Source organism: Prenolepis imparis, unplaced genomic scaffold, assembly GCF_030444845.1.
Source record: "Prenolepis imparis isolate NDT839.2.m4 unplaced genomic scaffold, iyPreImpa1.0 SCAF_6, whole genome shotgun sequence".
Taxonomy (NCBI): Eukaryota; Metazoa; Arthropoda; class Insecta; order Hymenoptera; family Formicidae; genus Prenolepis; species Prenolepis imparis.
Genome location: NW_028141164.1, coordinates 5,461,410 through 5,486,608, shown reverse-complemented (window position 1 = coordinate 5,486,608; position 25,199 = coordinate 5,461,410). Strand labels below are relative to the sequence as shown.

Here is a 25,199-nt window from a genome sequence, read left to right as displayed (position 1 = left end):
GCCGAGAGAACCATTCAGAAAAAAAGGGAGAAAGAGAAAGAGATTCTCGAGTTTGGCGCTTGTTAAGGAAACGTATCGGTTTCGACGCAGGCGTTTCGCGAAACTCCGCGAGTTTTTCTTTTTTCCCCTGTCAGTTTCGTTTTGTGTGTTTTTTCTTTTATTTTTTTTAATACTAGAACAACACAAGCGCGCGCCATTCTTTGATTTTATGTTAAAAAAATATTTTTTCAAAAATAATATTTTGTTTAAACTCAACTTTTAACCCAATTACAATTTTTTCACAGAAATTAGAGATTGATTAAAGCGTTTGATAATTTGATAATTAAATTTTAAAATAATATGTTAAAATAATATGTTATAATAATATGTTAAGAAATTAAAATAGTAATATATTGTAAATAATATGTTATAATACCTTATTTTTGATTAATATTTTTTGACAGAAATCAGCTGATAACTGTCAAAAATATTAAACGAGTTTAAAGTATTATAACATATTATTTAAAACACATTATTATTTTAATTTTTATAACATTATTTTAAAAATTAATTAGTAAATTAACGCTTTAATCAGCTGACGCTTTAATCATATATGTCATGTAGAGCTTCAATTAATTTTTTTTCAGTAGTAATATAAGACATTAATCAGACATTTGTGATTGCTCGGTAGATATACTGACAAATTATCCAAATTAATTATTATACAACAAATTAATTATATAACAAATTAATTATTTTTTACAATAATCAAGCTTCAAATACACATCTCGAAAACATTTCTATGAATACGAGAGAGAAAATATTATTGCGGAGAAAGAGACTTTCTCTCTCTCAATGTCTCTTAATCAGCTGATTTTTCTGTAAAAAATATTAATAAAATTTGCTAATTATAAATATTCTAGCTTACATATTTATATTTATATTGTGTATGTTATAATTTACTAATTAAATTTTAAAATAATAATATGGTAAAAGTTATAAAATAGTAATATGTTGTAAATAATATGTTATAATACCTTATTCTCGATTAATATTTTTTCTTTCTAAAGCTATATCTTTCGAACGAATCTCTTTCGAGTTTTAATTAATTATTAATATTAAGTCATGTATATAGTATCGCGCGGTCGCGCGCGCGCTATTAGAATGAAGTTGCCGATGTTTGGTAGCTTCGGCCATTACTGAAACGCCGCGAGTATCAGGCAGTTGGAGCTGCGTCCCACTGTGATTAATTAGTAAGCATAATCGTTAGAAACGATTTCTAACCTTTGTATTGTAATATTCATCAATCGCATATCATAATGTCAACGTTAATATGTAGTCGTAATTGTTCGAAACACATATTTCGCGAAAAATTCGATGCAAAATTTCTTGCCTACATAACCCAACTTAATCTTTCGCGCGCCCGAATGTGTTGCGATCCCTGGATATATCTATTGTTAATTCTAGCTTACATATTTATATGGTGTATGTTATAATGCGAAATAATAAGATTATTCTAATATATGTATGTATTTTATTTGTTACAGGTAGCATTGCAATACACAATGCGATTCACGCGTCGTGTCGGGAGTGCCGTGTAAAGTTTCGCACGTCGGGAGTGCCGTGTAAAGTTTCGCACGTCGGGAGTGCCGTGTAAAGTATCGGGCAATCGTAATCATTCGTATTTTCGCGAGTGTCGTGAATGCTTCAAAGGAGCAATGACGGTCGACCAAGAGAGGAGGAGGAGGCCCGGGGAGGCATCGGGCGACATCGGGGCAACTATGAGGTATGCAAAATAAAACATTTTTTTTAACTGTATTGTATGAGATATTCAACACACACATATATATAATTTGAATATTTTGTTTTCAGATCAATTGTGTACTACAACTCCGTTATTGCACGTATCGGTGAGTGAGCAATTGTATATTTTATATCATTTCTATAGCGGTAATGAAAGTCTATATAATATGTTGAAAATATTAAAAATAATAATATATTTTAAATAATATGTTATGATATCTTATCCGCGATTAATATTTTTTGACAAAAATCAGCTAATAATTGTCAAAAATATTAATACAGATACAGATTGTTTCTCTGAAAGATAACAAATCAAATATTTGCATTTTTAATTTGCATTTTAATTGGTTTCGATCAAGTTTATTTTTTTACGTAATTAAGTATTTGTACGCAGTACGAATCAAAGTATCGTCATGCACTTCTTGTAATTACTTTACGTAAAATGTTGATTAATTAAAAGGTAATGATTATTGTTATATTTCTGTAAAATATGAATATATCGAGAATGCCGTTTTATTCGTTCATATATATATATAGATTATCTCACTTTAGTTATGAGTTGTCATTATTTTGCATTCATTTCATTATTACGATACATTCTTCTATATTCAATGGATTTTTGTAAAATGGAGTGTATATATATCATTTGGTACGTGAGTTACAAATAATCTGACATGTGAATATGTGTGAATTTATGCGTTGCAAGCAACAGTAAATTTATGTTCTATCACGAGCCATATAACTTAGACGTCATATGTTGGCTCAACAAACTCTCGCGGTCGCGGATACGTTATTTCGTAATGGCGCGTCGATTCTTTTACTACAAATCCATCAGTGACGCATCTCTCTGTAAAATAAGCGATAAGAGCATTAAATGCATAATGATACGTCGATAACGAGCGCAGACTCGAGCGTTTCGAAACAGCGATATTCCGCGCGTATCACGAGCGTGGGATCGCGAGACGAATAATAAAGCAGGCACGTCTTGCTATTCCGATTCGCGACTCGCAAACATCTGTATACATACTGCCTTATTAGCGGCGTATTCAAGCCGCAGTTTCGTCCGAGACGAATATGTGAAAGACGACCGGGACTTGATCGGGCACAAACTATGCGACTTAAGAGTCTAAGAGACGACGTAGCTGCTCGCGAATGAAATATCGCGCTTTGAAACTTTAGTCCTTGCATAACTTTATCGTCGCGGCGTCGAGTAATCGCACAAATGAATTTCTCGGTTGTTGCATCCCGCGGGTGACTTCGTTTTCTCTCTCTTCCTTTCTTTCCTGGTGATAGGCGAATCTTCTCTCCCGAAGCAGCGCGAGCCAATTTATTTAGCGGATCCATATACTCGAATCTCCGCCGGCGAGAGGGTATCCGAGAGGGAAGCATCGCATATACATAATGTTACACATATTACAAGAGAGCGAGTAGCCCGCATGGAGAGAGCTCGCGTATGCACCGGCATGCGTTTGTGCAGCCGAGCGCACGTCAGTTGATTTAGTGTCAGATTGGTCACGGGTTGTCGCCTCATCCTCCTCGTCCTCTTTCTCTCTTTCTCCTCCTTTTGATCTTCTCTTCGTTATCCTCTCGCCGCACCGAGAGAAGAAAAGAGAGAAAGAGAGAAAATGAAAAAGCACGCCGCGTACCCTTTTCCTTATTCTCTGCTTTTTGCTCCTTTTCTAGTTTGTAAGGGCGCAGCCCGGGATCTTTGATCACCCCGCCGACCATCGAGCGACCTGATCATACGTCGCCTCGCGTCGGAAAGAAACCGATCCCTCTCTCAGTGCGCTCCTTTTTTTTCCCCCTCGTTCTCCAGCGTTCTCTCCGCAGGGATGGCGCGACTATACGCGAAGGATACGGATCGTTAGCCGTCCTTTCTGCCGCGTCATAGCCGCGGTGGATTTTCCGACGTTGTTAGTCACGTTTGTATGCATCGGCCGTTATTGAGACATTGACCTGACTTATTTTTAGAAAAATTTAGAATTTAGAAAGAACGCGATCCTTTAAATCTTTATCTATGGAAATGAAGAAAAATGTGTTGTCATACAAATGAACGATTTTTTTTTTTTTTTATCTTTTTTAATAAGTCTGCTTTAATATTTTATGCTTTGTTCGAAACGTACTTTACTTCCAAGTCCAAATCAAAATAGACTTTCGATTTGGATAATTTTTTAGTCTAAAAAGTTACAATATTGCTCGCTGTCGTATGTCAGGAAATTTCAAGTACCATAATAACAGATCTAATATTTGATATCGTCGCAGATTTTGCCAGTGATATTATTAAATTTGTCTGCGCATAGTTGACATTACGCGAGCGCTGATACCCGTCATGTCCTTAAATAAAGCTGCCATGCGAGCAAATCGGCAATGAACGACGGAAACGTCATGTTATGCGAATGTACTCATCTCCTCATAATCAATCATATTGCGTTTGCTTCCTGTTTGTCGAAGTATATTTAATTTTTTTATGCAATATTTTTATCTTGATTATTCAACTTTCCTGACATTCATGCAGCGTGCATTATATCATTTATTCGTACTTTTCAATGCGCCTATTTATAGACAATTTAGTCACTTATGTCATCAACAATGATATTATCCATATCATTAGTTCGAATTGCATTACACGCTTCTCAGTAACAGTTTTCAAGTTTGCTTCAATCCGTAACAACTAATGTCATCTCGCACGTTTGTCATACACGTCGTTCAATCGAAAATCCGAAGGCAAAAGATAGCCTTCAATCTGAAACAGATGGACGAGCGAGTGACCATTGGAACAAAAAAAGAGAGAGAGAAAGAGCGGGCGAGTTTGGCTGACCTGACAGGTCAGATGCATCCTGCGATCCCTTCTTCGATTTCGTGATTTAGGGTATCGTTTCGAAAGTACCACTTTTCTGCCATTCCGCGCTACCAGCCGATCCTACAAGTCATTTCCACACCTAGGTATTAAGAGTTAGAACGAGACGAAAGGTTAGGCTGCCGAAAGAGAAGACCGATGCTGGCACGAGCAGTCGGTTGGTGAACAGATCCCAGCTGTGTGCCGCAGAAAATTGCAGCTTACCAGCAGCCACGAACGTTTCGAGCGTTTAATCGCGGTAATGGAGGTTCACGTGACAGAACAAATTTTCCGTCGGCGAAGACCGCGATGGTTTTGGAAAAAGGGTGAGAGAATTGGTAGCAATTATTGATGGCGCGTCTCTGCCTTTGCCACACGCGGCTTAAGTGATCGATTTTTGCTACACAGACTCTTTCGGATAATCTTAAGTGTATGTAGATATTTCACTGAACATAATTTTCTTTAGCTTTTTTCTTTGAAAACCAAAAATGTAAATGATCATTAACAAGTAATAATTATCCTCGAGATTAACGTCTAACACACTGCGTGTTTTGCTTCCGCCCTACACAGTCTCGAAAATCTACAGATTGCGATTTCGGAGACTCTTCCGTTTTCTCGTTCTTGCAATTTCGCGCGATTTGGTTGCAACGAGAAACACGCAATCACGGAGAAAAACAACATCGGTCGAGGGGTATCTCTCGCGTCGGGGCGTTTCGTCGATTGTAATTATGTGCAGGTAGGTAGTTGCACGGAAGAGGGAGGAGGGTGCAAAAAGGGAAGCGAAACGAAAGTCGTCGGGATCGCGGCGGGAAATAGAATGAATGGAAGGGGGATGACGGTTTGATGGACAGGAGGCGTCTCAGGGCGGAGGAGGCGTTTCCGAGAGGGCCCTCTCGCACTCATCCGTTTGCCTGCTGTTTCTCTTCTCTCTTTTCCCAAGTATCCAGATATCTTTTCGCCTAAAAAAGGCGATCGAGAAATATACCGCTAATTGACAGGACACGAGATGAAGGGCATTTGTCTATAAAAATTCCATGCGGGGAGAAATTCAATTAGACGCGCGGATATATACAATGGCCTGGTTGGAAAAGCGATTATCAATTTGCGTTTACAAAGTACAAAGTCATTGTACGGTGATAAAAGTGTATTACCAACGCTGTTTACGCTTTCGTGCGCTGACTATGAATATTTTATAGCTAGTCATTTCGCGCGTATCGCGCTCGTATATGACACCCCTTTTTACCAGAACGATTTTTTACATATCTTAGCGACGCAAATTGACAAAGAAAACGAGCGTAAACAATCGATTGATCTTCCGTTCACGTCACAACGGGTGACTAAAAAGCGCGCCTGTCTGTACGACGACGCGGATTATGTATAACGGTTTGTCCGTGGTCAAAATGGATGAAGGATGATGGCTCGCTCACACAGTCGGAGAGATTGTATGACAAATTATCAATAACTTTACCGTAAGTCTAGCAAGACGGTTCGGGGGTGGATCGGAGGAGAAGACTAATGACGAGATTGATGTCGACCGCGCCGCGTAGGAATGTTGTAAGGAGAGCTCGACGACACGCGACAATCAGTGTGACAATCTGAAAAGATTCTTTAAACAGACACGTGTCAGTTTTAGCCGAAAAATCGTTAAATATATTATCCATTTGTGGATAAATTTTTCTATATACATTATTTTTTATATATAAATATCTCCTCTAAGAAATTAATAGAATAATTTTAAAAAAGTTTTATCTTTGAATATATAATGCAACTTTTTCGATGTGTGAGTTTATTTTCTACTTAATATAAATAAATGATAAAATTACAGAGCAATCTTCCGTGTTAATTTTCCATCTCAATTTACTTATCTAACAATAAGTATTTATTTTCTGTTCCCCGTGGAATAAGCTACATTACAGCTGATCACGAAAAAGTGGATCGCGGATTGTAACGCTTTGATTTATATCCGGGTGGGCAGAAACGCTTTTCATCGATCTCTCCTTCGAAACGGTGTATATGTCTCGGGTTAAGAGCGAGGGATAAGGACTTAAGACCCCACTCGAGAGTCGGAGTTTCACTTAAACGAGGAGTTTATCCGAAACGAGCTCGTTTCGCGGATTAAAGCGTCGCAACGCGGACGGAACTGTCTACATAAGTAGAAACAGACGAGGCCGAGGGATATACGTGGGGGCAACCAAATTGGGCACTAAACGTTGACGCGATTCGATGTTGAAACGGATATATAATGAGTACGCCGGCGCGGACCGTGAAATAATAACACGGGTATACTTGGTGCATCGGCTACGTTTATGCGCGCACACGTACCTACCTACGCGCCGCGCTATAACTCACGACCGAGATTTATGCCTCGTTCGTGAATGCCTAAAGGTGGGTGTAGGCAAGGAGCGAGAATATCCCCGGTCTAGATTTCGATCGCGCCGTATCAAACAGCGCCATGACAAAACGATAAATCACGCGCGGCCCGTGATAATCGAGATCGAACGGATCAGGTACGTCGTGCAACATCCCTGAACGTTACGACGACAATATCTAATCGAGAAAAAAACGTATATATTTTTAGAGATTATGTTATTTCACGTTAAACACATAAGAACACACAAAGATAAAAAAAATATTTTTAAACTCGATTTGAATGCAATAATCTTAAAGATAAATCTATTTTTAGGTCGCTTAATGTAGACATTATTAAATTAAAAATTTTTTATATTGTTTGAATTTATCTATAAAATGATGCATTTATTTATAAAATATCTTTTCCGAATCACAAAAGTTAATTTCACTGTACACGAATTCCCGTGTTATTCGCCTTAAGTGTTTATTTTATTTTATTTTATTATTTTTGCGGTGGTAACGCGCGTTACATGTGTTGTAATTTAATAATTATGGGATACGCGCGATGTGGAAGTCAGAAAATGTGCATGGCGAAGTATACGGTCATTAAAATCGCACGATACACACAAACGATACAAGACTGGGTACGTCTTGGCGATCCAATTATCTTGAGACGTTCCTCACGCATTAATGGCGACGTAAATTATAATTAGATAATCAATGTGCTTTGATAGTCATAAAAAACCTCTTTGAGTTGTGATACGCACATACATCACATATACACTCACACGTTCTTGAAATCTGAATATAAATGGCTGTAAAGGAAAATAATTCTTGATAATACAAAAATTTCATGAATTATATTTTATGTAAATAATTTTTTTTATATATAATAGAACGTTAAAAGCAAAGGTTAATATTAACACAATGGACGTACTTGATCGAATTTATCGATTGTCACACAAGTTTCGAAACGAGCGATCGTGGATGTGATATCAAAGCTTTAGCGCGCAAAGGATATTATATATTTTTTTTAATGATTTAAAAATCTAGTAATTTTTTTGTGAACGACGAGACCGAGAGTGACAGGCGGGACCAATTCGGATAGGGAAGAAGCTAATCGGTGCTAATGGAGATTAGCTACGCTTTGCTGATATGAAATAGACAACGAACCATCGCGAAATCATATCCCAGACTCCACCATTCAATCTCCGTGTCTAATTATTTCATACGAGTGACGATCTATCGGGCTGATGCAGTGACTGCATTGTATTCTATCATAATTAATACAGAACATTTGATGAAACATGCAATTACTCTGTTATGAACTTGCATCTGTTACATAGTATGTTTATGTTGGGTATTTTCGTTTGATCTTCCCTGCTCTTTAATTTGTTACCGTATTTATAATTAAAGAACTTATCAGACTGTGTACGGATATATTGTTAAACGATGCAAACGTTGTCCAAAAAGAACCACGATAGCATTGATAAACAGCAATTACGCAGATAATTAGCAGTGCCTATTAGAACTTTTAATATGCTTTACGGTATCTCTATTATGACTTCTAGAAAGAGAAAGTGAGAGAGAAGTCGCAATGTTCTCAGGATAATGTTCTTAAGGATAATCGTAAAAATATATCACGTTTTGCGGTACGATATCCCGTAATCTAATTGCAAAAGGAAATGTCGAAGTGCGTCAATTATAAAAGCGGGCCGACTAAGCGTCGGGCATAAAACCAGACAGTCTCGCGGAGGAAGTAAACCGAAGTAAGAGAGAACCGGCAGAAAACACGGTAGAGCGAGGATATATAGGGTGGAGGAAGAGGGAGAAACGATCAGGAGTTGGAGCGGACCGATGCTGAAGCCGACGGACACGGTTCAGAGGGCTGAAGCGGTGGGCCGTCCCGCCTGTTTTTATTTCTTCGCATTTCGGTGGTGCACCACGGCTCTCGTCTGCGAAGGGAAGAAGAGAGGCCATGGAACAGGGGAAGGGAAGAGAGAGAAACAACGAGATTGGACGAGGCTCTCGCAGCCTGCGGTATAATTAAAATACAGCCGTGCACCAACTGCTGGCCCGTGCTGCCGTTGTTGCTGCTCTTTCTCTCTCTTCCCTCCTCCTCTATATCCATTTTCTACCTTCTCTCGGTTCCTCTCTTACTTCTCTTCTTTTCTTCTTGTTCTCTTCCTCCTTCTCCATCTTTTTTCCGCGTCTTCCACGTCTTCCGCTCGCGCGTAGTCTGATGATTAGTATTTAGAGGCGCGTGCATTGGCGCCGCGAGTTTGCCTAGCGAACTCTTGAGAAATATGTTTATAGACAAAATCTACTGATTAAAGAAACTGATGAATTCGTCTGCAAGTTTATGATGAAATTGTTGCTCGATTTTTTTAATAGCACATAGCTTATTTCAATGTAATAACAATTCTATAGAACCAAAAGATATTCAAATTTAAAAAGAAGTTTCGATGATTCTGATATAATAAATTTCTTATTGAAGCTATTAATATACAGCATATAGCGTCATTCTGTGGCATCTCCATTAAAACTTTCCTAAGAATGCTCCTCTCGACACTGCCTCTTATAATCGGCTTGCTTGATTGAATCTCGAAGAATCGCCGTTTATATCGATCCGCCTTTCGATCGTAAATTTCTCTATATGGATACGAATCTCACAATCAGGCTTCGGCGCCTATGATCCGGAATACGTCATCTGCATCACGAGGATGCTGCGAGGCACGGGAGGAGAGAAAGCGATGCCCGGAGTCGGGACGGCCAAAGACGACCGTAAGGGACGCATCTCGTCCTAATAATTGCTAACGATTTAATTGTTGGAACCGGCTGTCTACGAGCACGGGATGTAGGCGTTTTCTGTACGTTCTCGGATTTTTAATTATCCGCCGCGCCGCGCGTCCTTGCCTCCAGGAACACGCGAATGCAACGGGAAAAAAAAATCTGCACCTAACTTTTAGAAAATAAAATCAAATTTCATGTGTGTATAATATATATTTTTCTCGTAATTATTATTATTACTATTTCTAAAAGAAACGTGTTATAGAAAATTGCAATTACCACTAATTATTATCAGGAAAAATCAAATTAAAAAAAAATAATCGAACATTTTCAACGTATAAGCAGATGGATATTTTTGAAATGATCCGAAGAAACTGATTGCATTCGTCTCGCGACCTTAAGAAATATTATCGCGTCTGAAAACATATCGAGCGCTGATGGGTTTTCGTTCTCTCCCCGCGTCCTCTACCCTCTTTTTCCCCTCTCGCTCGAAAATTTTTCATTGCCACTATCGGCCCTCCGCACGCCAGTTTATTACGCGGCGTATAACGAAGCGATACTTCATATCGATGCAAAGAGCACGCACCCGCGGCCAGTCGCCGTACGCACTTTTATTCAGGCAGATTACAAATTACAATACCGTGCCCTGTTCCCACCGTCGTCGCCGCCGCCGCCGCCGACGTCGTCGTCGTTGGCAAATAATTAATATTCATTACGTATTAACGAAGCTATCGCATAAATTGCGCGCTCGTGGCAAAAGTGGCACCGTGGATAACGGGTGAGCCAGAACGGAGGGAACCCAGGAACAGCACGGTTTCTCGTTCTACCGTAAGATGTAGCAACGTGTTCCTTTCGTTTCACGACACGATGTTGACCCCTAGGGAAAAGATGATCGCTCGAGGAGAGTAAAGGAGAGGAGAGGAGAGAAGGGACAGGGAACATTTTGCCGGCGCACCTGTCCGCGTTGCCTTCCGGCAACGTTCTCCTCCCTTTTTCCGTATGCCCGCGGCACACGCACCGGGCTATTTCATTTTTGATGCCATAAAGAGCCGTTTTATCGTCGCGTTTAAGGGTTATTGTACAATAAAAGTGGCATTATTATCAGTTAGCTCAGCGTAAGGTCGCGCGAGTCGGAAAGAAAGAGGGTCGTTGACGTTGGCCGTCGCCGTCGGAAGCGGGTCGTGAGAAGCACAACTGGCTTTATGACTCGTAAAAGCTCGAGACGTCTCTCAGCAGACGGACACGCGTCCTTACTTCCGCGATCTGTCGCGCGTCTATAAAGCCTCAAACATCAAACTCTGCGGTAATCTTTGTTTCGGTTCGATCCGTTCTTCTTCTTTTTTTTTTCTCCCCGGTCATGCGAGGGATGGAAACGACGACGCGAGACAACCCCTCGTATACGAGGTTGTCGTTTCTCGAGTTTACGACGTGTCCCGTTGCCCGCCTAGTTCCTGTCGCGATTCCTCATAGGTGACGTACGTGATTTGCGTGCGAGCGATTGCATATTCATAGTGTACGTATATATATATATACGTATGTATATTTAGAATACACAAGATTATATAAAAATAAGATTTGTCAGAGATTTCGACAGCTAATAGTTTTTATGTATTCGCGAGGCTAAATCTGTTCGAGAAAGAGAGAAACATCCGTAGTGCGAACATTGATCCTGAGCTATTTTGACAGTGATAGATCGATTTGTTTCCCGGAGAGTCGTTACTCTTTATTTTCACGATAATATTTCACTTATCTGGTAACACGTCGTCACCTTATTTTCTCTAGCATAACACGACCGAAATAATGCCGAGTACGATTTTAAACCACGACGTTGATAGAGCTGAACGTGTCACACGGTAATAATCGCGAATATATTTCTGTCTCTTTACGTAAATGGGGGACAAAGTGTCGCGCGCAAGACACAGAAATAAAAAAAAGCCGTCGACGCACAAGGACGGAAATAAAAGAAACTGCTTAAAATATCGCAACGTCGCGCAATAAAATTGTAGAATCATCAAGGCGCACGTTAATCGACGTTATGTACATACTTGTGCAATGAATATAACGGTCCACGTGTATACGAGCGTAACGATACAACCTTCCAGCTGACATTTTAGTTGACCTCTCACGAAGTTTCTTCAAGTCGTAAGCAGCTTCGCGAGAGATCGCACGGGTGAGGGTTACACGTGTCGTGTGAAGAATCGCATAAAAATATACACACCAATCGGATACGCAAAACTTATCTCGTAAAATGTTGAAACCTAGCGATATCTACATACTATGGCAACTATTAACTATATCGTAACGAAATAGTTTAACACGATGCCTCGTGCACATTTTCACATATACTCTTCTACATGTCTGCATATTATTCGCTCAGAATTTTTACGATCTCCTTATCCGCACGGAAACCTTGCGGGGCAATCGGAAGCGTTTCTCGACAGTAAAGAGTATACATCATATAAAAATCGTAAATCATTGGCATTAAGACCGGATCTCGAAGACGCGCTATATTTTTCCCGCGTTGCTCGTGATTACACGCGCGTTTCTCTTCGCGTGCAGCTACGTCGTCGAGGCGACATCGTCTCTCCGCATCGGCGGAAGGACTGTTTGCCATCCGGAATGCGCGATACGTCCGCGATAACGTTTATGGGTACATAGTAGCGGTCCCGGCCCGGGACGCGAGCAAACTTCCTTCCAGGTTATGCCGGAAACTCATTGTAAATCTCGGTAGTCAGCGAGAAGAGAGGAGCGAGTCGTGACACGTCGCGGCTCCCGCGACCGCGGTTTCCGCGATAAGACCGCCGGAGAAATTCCTGACAGTCAAATATTGAAGTTGGCACCGATCTTCCCAGGCCAGAGGGCGGCCGAAGGTGCCATCAATCCGCGATCAGGAAACCTGACCTGGCATACCTGAATTTAATCGTCGTAAATCTTGTCATTCGCGCAAACGGGTCACCAGGTTCGTCGAGAGTGCTTAACGCGTAATAAATCGCGCAGGATTCCGCTGAAATTATTCCGCACTACTCCACAATCCCGTTCTCTAATAACTTGTCGCGATACAGTATGCTTATCGTGAGATATAATCGGAATTTTTATAAATATTTCGATTAACGATATAGATCTTTGCGAGATATCAGTATGTTATAACAGATCAAACTTGATATTATTTACTATATCTATAAGAAATTCGTATATTAAAAATATATAGCTGTCTCTCTTTTAAATGTAAATAGAATTATTTCATCGATCGTATACCTCTATCAATTTATGCATCTGAGAAATGTTTTGATAAAAAACGTGTCTTTGACTTTATACCATGCTGATATTAAAAGATCTATTTGCATGATACATCCAATGAGTAATGGAGAGCTCGATCATCGCTCGCGAACGATGATCTTCGATTCAATGAAGGAAGAAATCCTTATAAGTTGATTGGTATAACTCCTGGTATCTTAATATAAAAACACTACAGACTTCTGATACATACTTTGCCATTTGCATATCGCGGAACGGTGACACACACCTATGGCCGTATGCAAAGTTCTGACGAGAAACAAATACAAAATAGTCCTCGGATGTTCGAGTAGTGCGTGCACCTCATTAAAACGGCAGATAAAGGATAAGAGTTTACGATAGCGACAAGTTGAAAACATAATCTTCATTCTGTAAATTGTTTCAATCGGATTTAATAATTTTTATGCGATACCGGCATCATATAATAATATAATTTTGCATTATTTTATATAATGCTTGTTAAGTTATTTGTGAAGAATCCATGCTAGGTCAATTATAAAAATATAGAATAATAATAACATAGGGAGAAAATATCGTATCAGCATATACTTCGATTCTGAACTTTCATCAAACATTTGGCAGATTCGCGACGTACCTATATTTCACGTCTGACAAATCCACGATATTACTACTCCGCGATATCGCTAAATAAACGCACGCGTGGTAGAAACGAGCGGCGAAGGTCGCTCGCGAGGCAAAGAGGCGAAATAAGAGGCAGTAAGGGCCGCATAAGAATCGTATTCCACGGTCTTCATAAGTCAGCGTAACGATGCCGGCCGAATGAGAAAGAGACGGAGGCAGCATGCTTGGAAGGAGCGAGATGGGGCGATCCTCTCTCCGAGGAGAGAGGCCAAGAAGAGGGACTCCTCCGCAAAGGTCCTCGCTCCTCCTTCAAAGTACTGAAGTCACCGGCACGCCTTGCGGCCAACTAAGCGTGAATACATTTAAATGATAATCGGCGATGCGAGAGCACGCATGTACGAGGACATATGCTACATTTGCGAAAAACGATATTATACACACTGCTATAAATACAGAAATATAGAAAGGATATGGTATTTACATGAATATTTGTTCACTGGATCTTTCTACCAGCATGTTATTTATGTTACGTAATCTTTAGAATCCTCTGTCAGATGCTGTGTGTCATATTAAAGCCTACACTTATATTATAAATTAGAAAGCGCAATATTATTATTTCGAAATTCGTGAGAGTTAAAATTCGTATGAACATTCATTATTATTCATTATTATTTTCAAGTTTGTCGAAGCAATAGGATGATATATGTTTCGTTCTCTTTTTGTTCCGGATACATAAAATTTTACGTTTCGACGAGTGCAATCAACACTCGGTCAATTGTTCGGGAGCTGGAAAATCGAGTAGAAACCTTCAAATTGAAAATCGCGACGGTTCTCTGGTCATCGTCGTTGCTTGCAACACGACAGAAAACGCAAACGGGATTTGCGCGTTGTTGGTACATTCGGTTCCACCATCTCCTGCAACTCGATCTTTCCAGAGAAAGAGTTCCAAGATCTTATCGCGGGAAATGCAGCCGGTTCGACGTAGCAGAAAAATAAAACGTAAAAGGTAAGGGAAACGCCTTGATTCGCGACAGCTCGCTAAATTAACTCCTCGCTCGGGTCAATCTACTTTCTTGCCTGGGGCTTGTAAAACGTGAATTGCAGTATGATTTATATTTAGAAAATCACTGTCTCGTCTAGGTGAGAAATTTGCTAATTTCCCACTCGATCCATATCGCAAGGCAATGCTAAAAACATTCCTTTAACGTAGCTGCATAATTACGGTTAGATCTGTGTTAGCAAAAACTAGTTTCAATGGTATCTTTAATATTGTTAATCCTTCGGTATCTAATGATATCGACATATCTTACTAATAAATCATTAAATCAAAAAATTCTATTTAACTAAAATTTACTCGAGAATAATGAAGGAATAATATATTGTCACATAAAGAGAACAGCTCTGGTTCTCTTTTAAGTTGCTAATTTAAGTTTTTTTATTTTTTCTTCACAAAACTTGCTCAGAAAATAGGAAAAGAAAGCTGAAATTTAAATGACAATGATCGCAGAATGGAATGTAAAAATCTGCGAATTGTCTGAATATTTTCATGATGCTTAAAAAATTTGGAGTTGATATCGTAATATCATAACGTTTTTTTTTATCACGAGAAAATACCGACATTATTTATCCAGAATTATTACCGTAATGCAGACCACGAGAGAGCCGGCTCGAGATCTTGGCGCATTCTATACAATTACATCGTAAATAAGCGGGAGAAGGAATAGCGCCGGGGCTCGCTCGCGCGGAACAGCTGATCGTTTAGTTTCGGCCGCGATTTTTCTGAAATCGCCGTACGGACGAAAAAAGAGAAGCACGAAAAGTAGAAGGTACACATACACAGACATGTATAAATATACAGACACAGCCAACGGGAGCACAGGCTAGTCAGCAATCTGCGGATAGAATCTTGCAGCGTAACGACGGCGGCGGCTGTTACCGCCGTTCGTTGCGGCGGTAGAGTGGCGGCAGCGGCTTCGGTGGCTGTATAAGCTAAGTTGTAACTCAATGCACTCCCGACCTGCCGACCATGAACCAACTGCTGCCACACACTCCACGCCCACCGATATATATTTTCAGTTCTTGCGCCCCAGTAAACAGCCAAGGCGCATTCGATGAATCGTTCGGGAAAACGAAATCCTTCCCGGTCTTTCGACAGCGGGCGATTAGTATTTAATACACACTCTACCTATACACGTTTCGACCTCACCGTATTGCAGGTGCACAATTAATGGACCTGGTACGGTTTCCAATTTTTTTTCTGCTCCGAATCTATCCGTATCTTTCTACTCTTCTATCCCCCGAATTGTCTACGAGATTCGATGTCGCGTCGCAGTAGATACGGACGAGACGAGGCAGCCATCCGTCGGGAATATTTTAAAGTGCGTTCCGCGGTTCGGCGATATCGCGGCGATATTCGTATAAATAAATACGAAGAAACGATGGCCGATTTGTTATCGTCGTTGGACGCGCGAGAAGAGAGCTCGAGAGCTGGCGTTCAATTTGAGAAACATCGCATGCTAAGATATTCACCGTCGAGTGGAAGAGACCCGCGGATTCAATCTACCGAATGATTAAACATCTCACTTGGATATCGGCCCGAAGGCGAGAGACGCGGAGTCCGGAGGGTGAGGGTTTCGGGAGAGAGAGAGGCCGGGGGGCCGGGGGATATATTCCTCTCTTCGAAACTTTTTCTCCTCTTCCACCGTCGTCCTTTATTTTTATCTCGGAAACCGACCGGCGTCCCCGTACAAATTGCCTTTCGTCCCGCTTATCTCACCGCGTGGCCCCTCGCGCGCACATATTTAATTAGAATTAATGCTCGAGCCGCGTGAAAATTAGCATCGAGGCCTGTGCTCGAGCTCGACATCCCGTCCCACCTTTGCTGTTCTCTTGCCCGTTTCTCGTTCTTACCTCACTACCGGAAATAAACCTGGCCATGCAAGGTGCGAAAACTCGAATCGTTCGTACGAGCCTACACGAAAGAGGGAGAGAAAAAGAGAGAGAGGTTCGTTAAAACTTGGAATTCTTATCCGGCTGCGAGATCACCGCCGTCGAAACACCTTTTTAACGTCGACCTACTTCTCACTTTTTGTTTATATACACACACACACGATCAGGATATATAAACTGGCGAAACTGTCGCCGTAAGAAAATGTCTCGTGGTCGTATAATAGTCTCGAAGCGGTCGACGGCTTGTTAATTGAGCGTACGCGTTTCACGTTAATGAGAACGCGCGTGTATATCGTGGGAAGTAACGCGAGCAAATCTCTATATGAGAGAGTCCCCGTCGAAAGCGCGTTTTCCGCGATATTTTCATTGCGCCATTACTCCTCCCTGCTTGATTCATTGCGCGGCGATACACATTGCTGGCGGAAAGGCGCAGCCAGTGTAACTTCAGGCGAGGAGGAATGAGTTATCGCATTGGACCCTGGGGAAGAAGGATATTTCTAGGCGAAAAACTGAATGCCGAATATAATATATATCTCGCGACTCTAAAATCGCGGCGCGGAGAAAAGAGAAGGGACGGAATCTTGAGTCTCTCCCGCGGGAACGTATATAGGTTCGCGATACCTAGAAAGGGATCGACAGCTCGACAGTCCTGCCGTTTGATATCGATGGAGGTTGATATATAAACCGCGTCTCTCCGTTGTGTTGTTGCGGAAAACGCGTTAACGCATCATTTCATGGATATACTTTGTGCGAGAAATAAAACAGAAATTTTGCACGCGCATATTTTGCGAATATATATATATTATTTATGCGTAGAGCAAGAATATTTATATTATATAAATATTCTTGCTCTACGCATAAATAATATATATATTTGCGAAATTTCGCTAATGATATTTGCAAATGTTTTAGTTAGTGGCATCTCTGTTAATAAACAGTTAAAAGGTAAATTTAATTTAATTTAATTTAATGCATACCTCATTATAAATCACTAATTTAATTAAATCCTTTGTTATTTTATAATAACGGATAATTCGGATTTTATAAAAGCGATGGGACGCATAAAGCGCCTGCTTGCTGTCCGTGAAACATATTTGTAACAAAGCCGGCGATCACGAAGGGATATTTCCAGAGCTTTGTTCGTCGAGCGAAGAAATCGACGTACGATCTCTCGGTACGGCATCTCTCTATCTAATTATCGCGGTACACTGTCTCGTTTCGGTGTTTCGCAGGCACAGAACGCGGAATGACAGTCGGTTCTATATCGGGGCATCGATATCGGGTCTGGCATTGCCTTGCTTCGGCGAGTTTGCTCGCGCGGCCGAGCCAATCACGGCAAAGCCGTTCCCGTACCGGAAACCGGAAGCGAAGGAATCTCACGTGGCACGTGTGTGTACGTGGTCGCGCATGTGTATGTATTTATGCGTGTATGTGTGTGTGTGTATGCGTGCATGCTCGTGCTGACACATGGTGGGACGGTGCCGGCGGGGGAGGAGGATATTGAGAGCGACTCGCGGCGCACTGGACATAATTTCCGCCCGACGAGATCGGAATTGCTAATGACGTCACTACCGCCTCCGCATCATTCACGCTGCCGCTACCTAGCCCCGATGCCGGCCGGTTACAAGTTACTTGCAAGCGCATCGCTTCGCTGCGTATCGGGAAGCTGCGGGTTCTTGTCGCATTAACCCTCGACGGCCGCTCTAGGGCCCTTCACCGGCGCCCGCCTCCCTAACACGGCTCTGTTGGAATTTATGTTCCGGACCGATTCCATTCCGAGGGCTTAACATTGATGCGTTCCATTCTTCGATTTTTCGCTTTTATATATATACCTTTAAACTCTTACGTTTGTGTATAAATGAGACTTTTAATTATCGAACGAAGCTTTATGGAGTGTCCATTTATTTAGATAGAAATACAATAAGAAAATACAATATCTTTCTCTATGATTTTATCGAAAGCACGCGTTAATTTCATCCGAGTTTTCACGGTTGTAGCGTGACCTTTGACCGCTCATCGACGAGTAACGTTATAATGGCCAAATGTAATTACTTGGCGCGTCACGACGTGTTCGCCCCGTCACTGTCATTGAGATCGTTAAGGAAATATATTGACGACGAGAGCGCGGATGAAATAGACTGCATTAACGAAGGCTAAAAAGCGAAGGAACTCTCTGACGAAGCTCGAATTCGCTGACGATGTAACGCGTTTTTTTTTTTTTTTTTTTATTTTTTTTTAACGACTGACTCCCGGCTACTGTTCCCTATTAAATGGCACATGCGAAGCTCGACATATCTCTCTCGCGGTCATTGTCGGAAGATAATAAAAAAAAGGGGGAGAGGAAAAAAAGAGGGGGAGAGAGAGTGGAAGTGCATGACGGCCTCGTCATTCCATAAAAACTGTCCGCCGTGAAAACCAGCCCGTCTACCAGCCGATATACATCCGCGCCGGCGTTTCTTCGCGAATTTCAATCGCCACTGTCGAGCTCGCTGGCAGTCTTTCTCATTAGCGTCACACACGCCGATGAGGTTTTTCATTAGTCCCTGGCAATGCATTCCTGTTAGACAGCCTCGTGGCGACATCGCGACGCACGAGGGACGTCGAAGGGATGTGGCGAATGTGGCAATGAAATGGGGTGGAGGGGGAGGGAAAGGGAGGGATTGGGCGGAAAGGGTCGAGAGACATTTTTAATTACCAGCCGGAGGTACCGACTCTGCCTCTCCCCTCAAATACTCGCCATCAGCTGCCAAATATTTCCGGCGTGTCATTGGTTGGCTTTCGCATTTACCATCCCTCCCTCCCTCTTCCTCACTCCCTGTCCTTTCCCTTCGCACCCCCGATGTCGTCGTATCTATCGAATTACTTTTGATTGTCACGGTCTCGCGCGATTGCGATATGATTTCTGCATCGTTTCCAACTAGATCTACCTTTTCGAATATTTTAGATAAATAACGCGATCATCTACTATAATTTCTTGTTAAAAATATTATTTTGTTTTTCTTTTTTTTTGTACATATAAAAAATTAATATGTAGGTGTTTTTCTTATTTCATAGTATAATTGAAAAAAGTACGATAAAATAAATACGAGTACGTAACTTTTAAAGGCTCTTATAGACCCTCCGTTTTCTTATATCGCTAGGATAGATAGTTACTAGATTCAAAGTCACATTTCACGTGTGCATCCTGCGAGACGTCACCGCGCACACTGATAGACGAGGAAAACAGCACGACGTGTAAGAGATCTCGATGGCGAAGCTCGCACGCATCCGTCCGAATGTAGAACGGGGGAGGAAGGGTAAAACGTATGTGACGTCCACGAGACGGCGTTAATATTTGAAAGCCATCCTCCTGCTGGCTTCTCATCCTACTCTCTTCCACCTCCGCTCGATGCCGAGTGACACCTCTCGTACGAGAGAGCGGAGGCACTTGACGATTATTTATTTATAGGCAAATGAAGTAGAGGCTTCCATTAATTGATGGGCTCTCAGTGGCCGCCAGTCGGGGGATGACGTCTATCATTTTAATTTACCGCGTCGTTATTAAATCGTCCTCCCCCTTCTCTTCCTGCGCGAGGAAACACGCGAGTCAGAGAGACTGTATACGCGAAAGGGAAAATCTCTTTACGTCGCGAGCTTCCCCGCGAATGTCTACGCGTTGGGGAATTAAGCTGGATGAATTTTTGTATATATTTTGTCCATCGTGCATTTATCAAGTACACTTAATGAATTATTATTAAATCTTTTTTTTTTTTAGCTTTCATTTGCATAAGAAAATGTCTTTGACATCGATACACTCCATTGGCTGAAAATTTCGACCAGCAGATTTATCTTAATCCCGGTCTATAAAAGCGTCAGCTTGATTAAATTCTTCATGATTTATGTTTTTATTTTCTGTCAAATATTGATTCTGCCATTAGACGTTCTTCTTCGCACCCTCGCTGCGAAAGGGTCTCGAGCGTTAGCTGGAAAGCCGCGAGAGCTCCGGTTGTTTTAATTACTTTTTAATTTCTTTCGGAACGGCGAGACGTGCCCGCGTAATTCGAGGCATTTTTATTGCGAGTACGAGCCACTTCATTTCGCTGGATAGTTAGTACGTGCGTAATGGTATATGTATATTCGTACCCACTCTGAATAATATCCAGTCCGTGAACAGTCGCCGGTTTTAAGGCTCTAGGGACGAGTACATCATCCAGAACTTTCTGCACGGTCCGGAGAATAGCCGGAGGAAATTAGTCTACGGCAGCGCAAAACTGAGCCTCTTCCACGGCGGTATTGCTTCTTATCTTTTTATTTTCTCGCCATCTCGCTTTCCTCTGGCACGAGAAGAATGTATATAGTGACCCAATTAAACATATCTGCCTCCCGCGGGGGCAATATTAAATATCTTGACTTGTAAAATATTAATATTAATATTATTATATTAATATTATTATATATATAATTTAACTTATATACGATGTTCTCAGCATAAGCTAAATTATGAAAACATAATAACGGTGCAAAGAATCGTTACAATGTCTCGTTATTGAATTCTTAAACATAATTTAATTTTATTTGAAAAATATAACTCGAGTTTATTATCTTGACATGAAGAAGAGCGATAAAAATTATATCAAAGAAATATGGACTCTACTGGACGCGAATATAATTAAGATCAAGAGTTAGTTTCAAATCTAAATATAATTCTAGACTGTACAGAAAGTTCTTCTCTACATCAATATCCTATTCAGAAAGAGAGGAAAAGTAAAATATTTACCCTCGACCCTGCATGTGGCGCAAATGATCTAACTCGCTTAATTGCTCACGTTTAAGCCATAACGCCGGCATTATGTTAGCGAGGGATCGAGCAGCGTCCCATAAAATCCGGGCAGTTGTAGTATAATCAAAGTCGTCTCGCGCGCCGGCCAAGAGTTAGCCTCCCGCGACGACGAGAGGAGACCTCGTCGTCGCTGCTCGTGGCTTTCGGAAAGAAGGTCGTCCTGCGGTGACGAGAGCGAGAGGAGAGTTAGATAGAGGAGGACGCGAAAAGGAGAAGGAACGCTCGAAGGGATGGGGGACCCGCTCTTCGTTGGCGGGTAAGCCCACGATTTATAGTAGCGTCGCGACGTCCGTCTTCACTCGCCGTGACGCCCTTCTACCTACTACTCGAAAAGTCCGATGCGAGAGCACCGCCATTGCACAACGGGAAGCCACGTAGTCGACGTCTTCCTCCCCATATTCTCCTCGTTCATAGGATAGGGATAACACGAGATCGCGCTGAGAAGTAAATAACGCGCGTATCCTCTCCTCGCGGAGGACATTATCTCATCGTGATATCTGTGATGTCCGTTCAGCTTATTAAGGCGTTTGATTAATGTTATTTGCGCTTCTCTATATCGATGACAACTAAAGTAGCAATATAATCACTCATGTCGATAAGAGGGTCTTATTTTATTACATTAATTATATTAATAATCGATAGTATTTAATCGCGACTTTTTCGTATGACTTTTAATAAAAGCGGTCACAGTCCTATTTTTATGCATATAATTGTTTCTATCCAAAATATCGAAGCATGTGTGGTCTATATTTTTATTTTATTTTCTTGTCTATTTTTTCATTTAATTTAATTTTTGTCCAATCCATTATATTCTCCAGTGGAAATAATGGACAGCTCGCGAAATGAGATGCGGAATAACGCGAAGCCTTTTGCAATTCATAGATGGTTATTTTTCAAACGCAGCCGGAGAAGCATATGACAACGCGACAACGTACGAACATATATCTTGAGTTATAACGCTTGACTAAGATCGAATGCCAATCCGATAATTTCCGCTTCGCGCATTTCTCAGCGTCTTTATTTTTTTTTTTTTTTTTTAATTTTATCACATTGACAACGAGACAACTTGCGGCTTGCGAGTTCCCCGCGGTACGTCTCATTATTCAAACGCGTAACGTTACGGCTATAGTCGCGCGTTTCACGCGAGATCACCGAACAATGGATTCATTTTCGACGATGAACCGCCGGCCTGACGCGATCCCGCGTTGTTACTCGAAAATTCTCGCCGTGAAACGCGAGCGGACGGGCAATAAGAGCCAAGCCGAGCCGGAGAAAGGGAGAGATCTACCGGCGTTCCCTTCCTCCACCCTCTTTCTTTCCCCGTCCACGGAATACGGTATCAGTATGCGCGGTACGATTCGGCCACATCTCGCGCTCATCCCTCGACTTATTGCGGCTTAGCTCCCTCCACGCATGCCGCCGTATTCGTCCCAATGGATACCGCCGTCGCACACCCTGAGAACACATTCCCCCGGTGGCTGCTGGTGGCTTCGTACACGTCCGCCTTGCGCCCAAAGCCTCTAAATTGTTTCCGTCATAAGTCCAGATACTCGCAGCGCGCATATATATATATATACACGCCAGGATAACCTTCCGCCACCTTCCAGGATCCACCTTCCTCTCAGCTCTCTCGGTCGCGAAAGGTGCTCGTGAATTACGCGAGCCACTCGTGTCATTAACCCTCCTCGATGATAAGCCAACGAGCGCGTTCTTCCTTTTATATAATCGTAGTTTGCAATGAAAATTGCTTTCAAAAAATTCGAGTGATGTTTTAGATTTTTTTAAATTGCAATCCCGATTATCTTCTGTATTTCTGTCCTTCATCGATAGATGATCGACGATCTCGGGGAATTCCGCGCAGTATGGCTACCGGATTCATAACTCTCTCTTTCGCTCACGTCAAGACCGTACGGACGTTTATCCGGTCCGCCGGTTTCGACGCAGAGATATTAAAGTGCTAGTAGGTGGTCTCCTTGCGGCATAGAAAAGGATAAAAATGTGAATGGGCTTCGGGGTTATTGGCAAACGGCATCACTGGCCTTTTACTTGGCGAACGGCATTAATGATAAGTGCATAAGATGCGTGTGTATACATTTGAGACTTTGCTAAAGATGAAAAAAAGACTTGCCTCGTTCTTTGATCGGGAACATTGAGCTTGTTGAAGTACACGATATACACGCGTTAAATTTTAAAATTTACTCGCGGAAATTACACTGTTTATAATAAAGATATCGATTACGATTTATACATAATAGAGATCGACATTTTTTATGAATATATTTGAGATCTCGACTACGCAGCGTACGAACGATTCGTGATTCTCATTGTTGAGAGAGTAGGATGCATACCTGGTCTGTAAACGTGACTTGAGCCAGCGCCGTCAAAGTGTCGCAATGCGGTACAGAAGATCTCATACGTGTTTTATGGGCGCCGGCGTGTAAACTCGTATCGGAATAACTGTGTGCTCCGGTAGCTGAAGGATGGAGACGGGGGATAGCCGTCGGGGGACGGCTGAGGTGTGTACGACGATGGTGTCGGTGTTCGCGGAGGCGCGGGGGGTTGAATGAGACGGGCTGGGACGAGAAACGGGTTGTACGACGGGATCACAGAGAGAGGAGAGAAAGGAGGGAGACGAAACGATACAAGGAGGAAGAGATAGGATGGAGGAAGGAATAGGACGGGATGATAGCGAGGTCTGATTACGTATTTACTAGGAGCGGAGGCAGGAACGGAAGAGAAAATTCGCTCGGTTCCGCGGTTCCACGGACGGCTGTGCGACTATTTGAATTATGCATGGACACGGCTTGCCTACAACGTGTATTGTTTGCGGTACGCGATTCCGATTCTTGAGAGCGACGGTATGTATGATACTGGTAGGAACAAGTTAAAATCCCACGTTGGCATGGCTGCGCCAGTCCTTGAAAACCGAGCCAAAAGTGTTTGCGTGAAAATTTTAACTTAATTTTTTTATCATCATTCTCTCTCATACATTTATTTTGCTTAATTTCTTATTGTGAATGTTTTAACGCAAAAAATATGTAACAGACTTACATATAAATAATATATAAAAGAGAGAAATAATTTCTATTACAGAAATAATAATTGAATCAGAGTAATATTATTTGTTACACTTTTTTTTATATCGTCAATTAGAATTTATAAATTTTCAAAAGAAATATACGATTCATGTTATATAAACATGGTTTATAATCTGACAAGAAGAGCAACGCGTTTCAACAAGGATTTCATTCCTCTGCAAACTATACACTCTGAATAAACTCTGTAACAGCCGACATAGTGCGAACTAATAAATCCAGTTACTAAATCCTTTCGGTGCGAAAAAGAACAGCCGAGAAATCAGCACGCGTGCATTCACGGAAACTGCAAATTCCCGTCTGCCTTCTCGTCATTTACCATTACCACCACTTCCGTTCCCGCGCCAGTTTTACGCCGCTGATCGTCGTGGACGAGCTTACGTTCCTTTTTGTCAAGTCCCCGTGAAAAACGTCGCCGCAGCTGCGAAATGCTAATGTTTCGGGCGCCACACAGTTTCCCTTTGCATTGTAAGCTGTATGGCGTTAAAACTCTCTCGCAGAACGAGAAAGAAGCGTGGACCGCACCGCGAAAAGCTACCGACGATTTTTGCGAGCGGTGCACCGTGAAATTCGACACGGTAAATCTCGATATTTCGGAAAGCCGGTCTTCGTTCCACCCGGTGTTTCCGGTCTCGTGCGCGATATCGAGTATTGGGAGCAAGCATTGTTTCACATTGGGGCGCCCGAGTGGTTCTTAATTTAG

At 41.8% G+C, this 25,199-nt stretch overlaps 2 protein-coding genes across 8 annotated transcripts in view; both read left to right on the top strand.

Moving 5' to 3' along the window:
* Rrp46 (exosome complex component Rrp46) overlaps positions 1-1,644 on the top strand; it is a 36,204-nt gene extending 34,560 nt beyond the window's left edge. The window contains exon 7 of one of the 2 annotated variants that reach the window (XM_083040072.1): positions 1,527-1,644. Coding sequence is in view for 1 of the 2 variants with exons in the window: in XM_083040073.1 (XP_082896199.1) it covers positions 1,527-1,530 (4 nt within the window). In the remaining variant the exon portion in view is untranslated. The remainder of the gene's footprint in view (positions 1-1,526) is intronic. The other variant, XM_083040073.1, reaches the window with a different exon arrangement.
* LOC145937167 (uncharacterized) overlaps positions 1,632-25,199 on the top strand; it is a 155,156-nt gene continuing 131,588 nt past the window's right edge. For all 6 annotated transcript variants that reach the window (XM_083040076.1, XM_083040077.1, XM_083040079.1 and 3 more), the window contains exons 1-2: positions 1,632-1,765; positions 1,852-1,889. In XM_083040076.1, the coding sequence (XP_082896202.1) occupies positions 1,698-1,765; positions 1,852-1,889 (106 nt within the window). In that variant the 5' untranslated portion in view covers positions 1,632-1,697. The remainder of the gene's footprint in view (positions 1,766-1,851; positions 1,890-25,199) is intronic.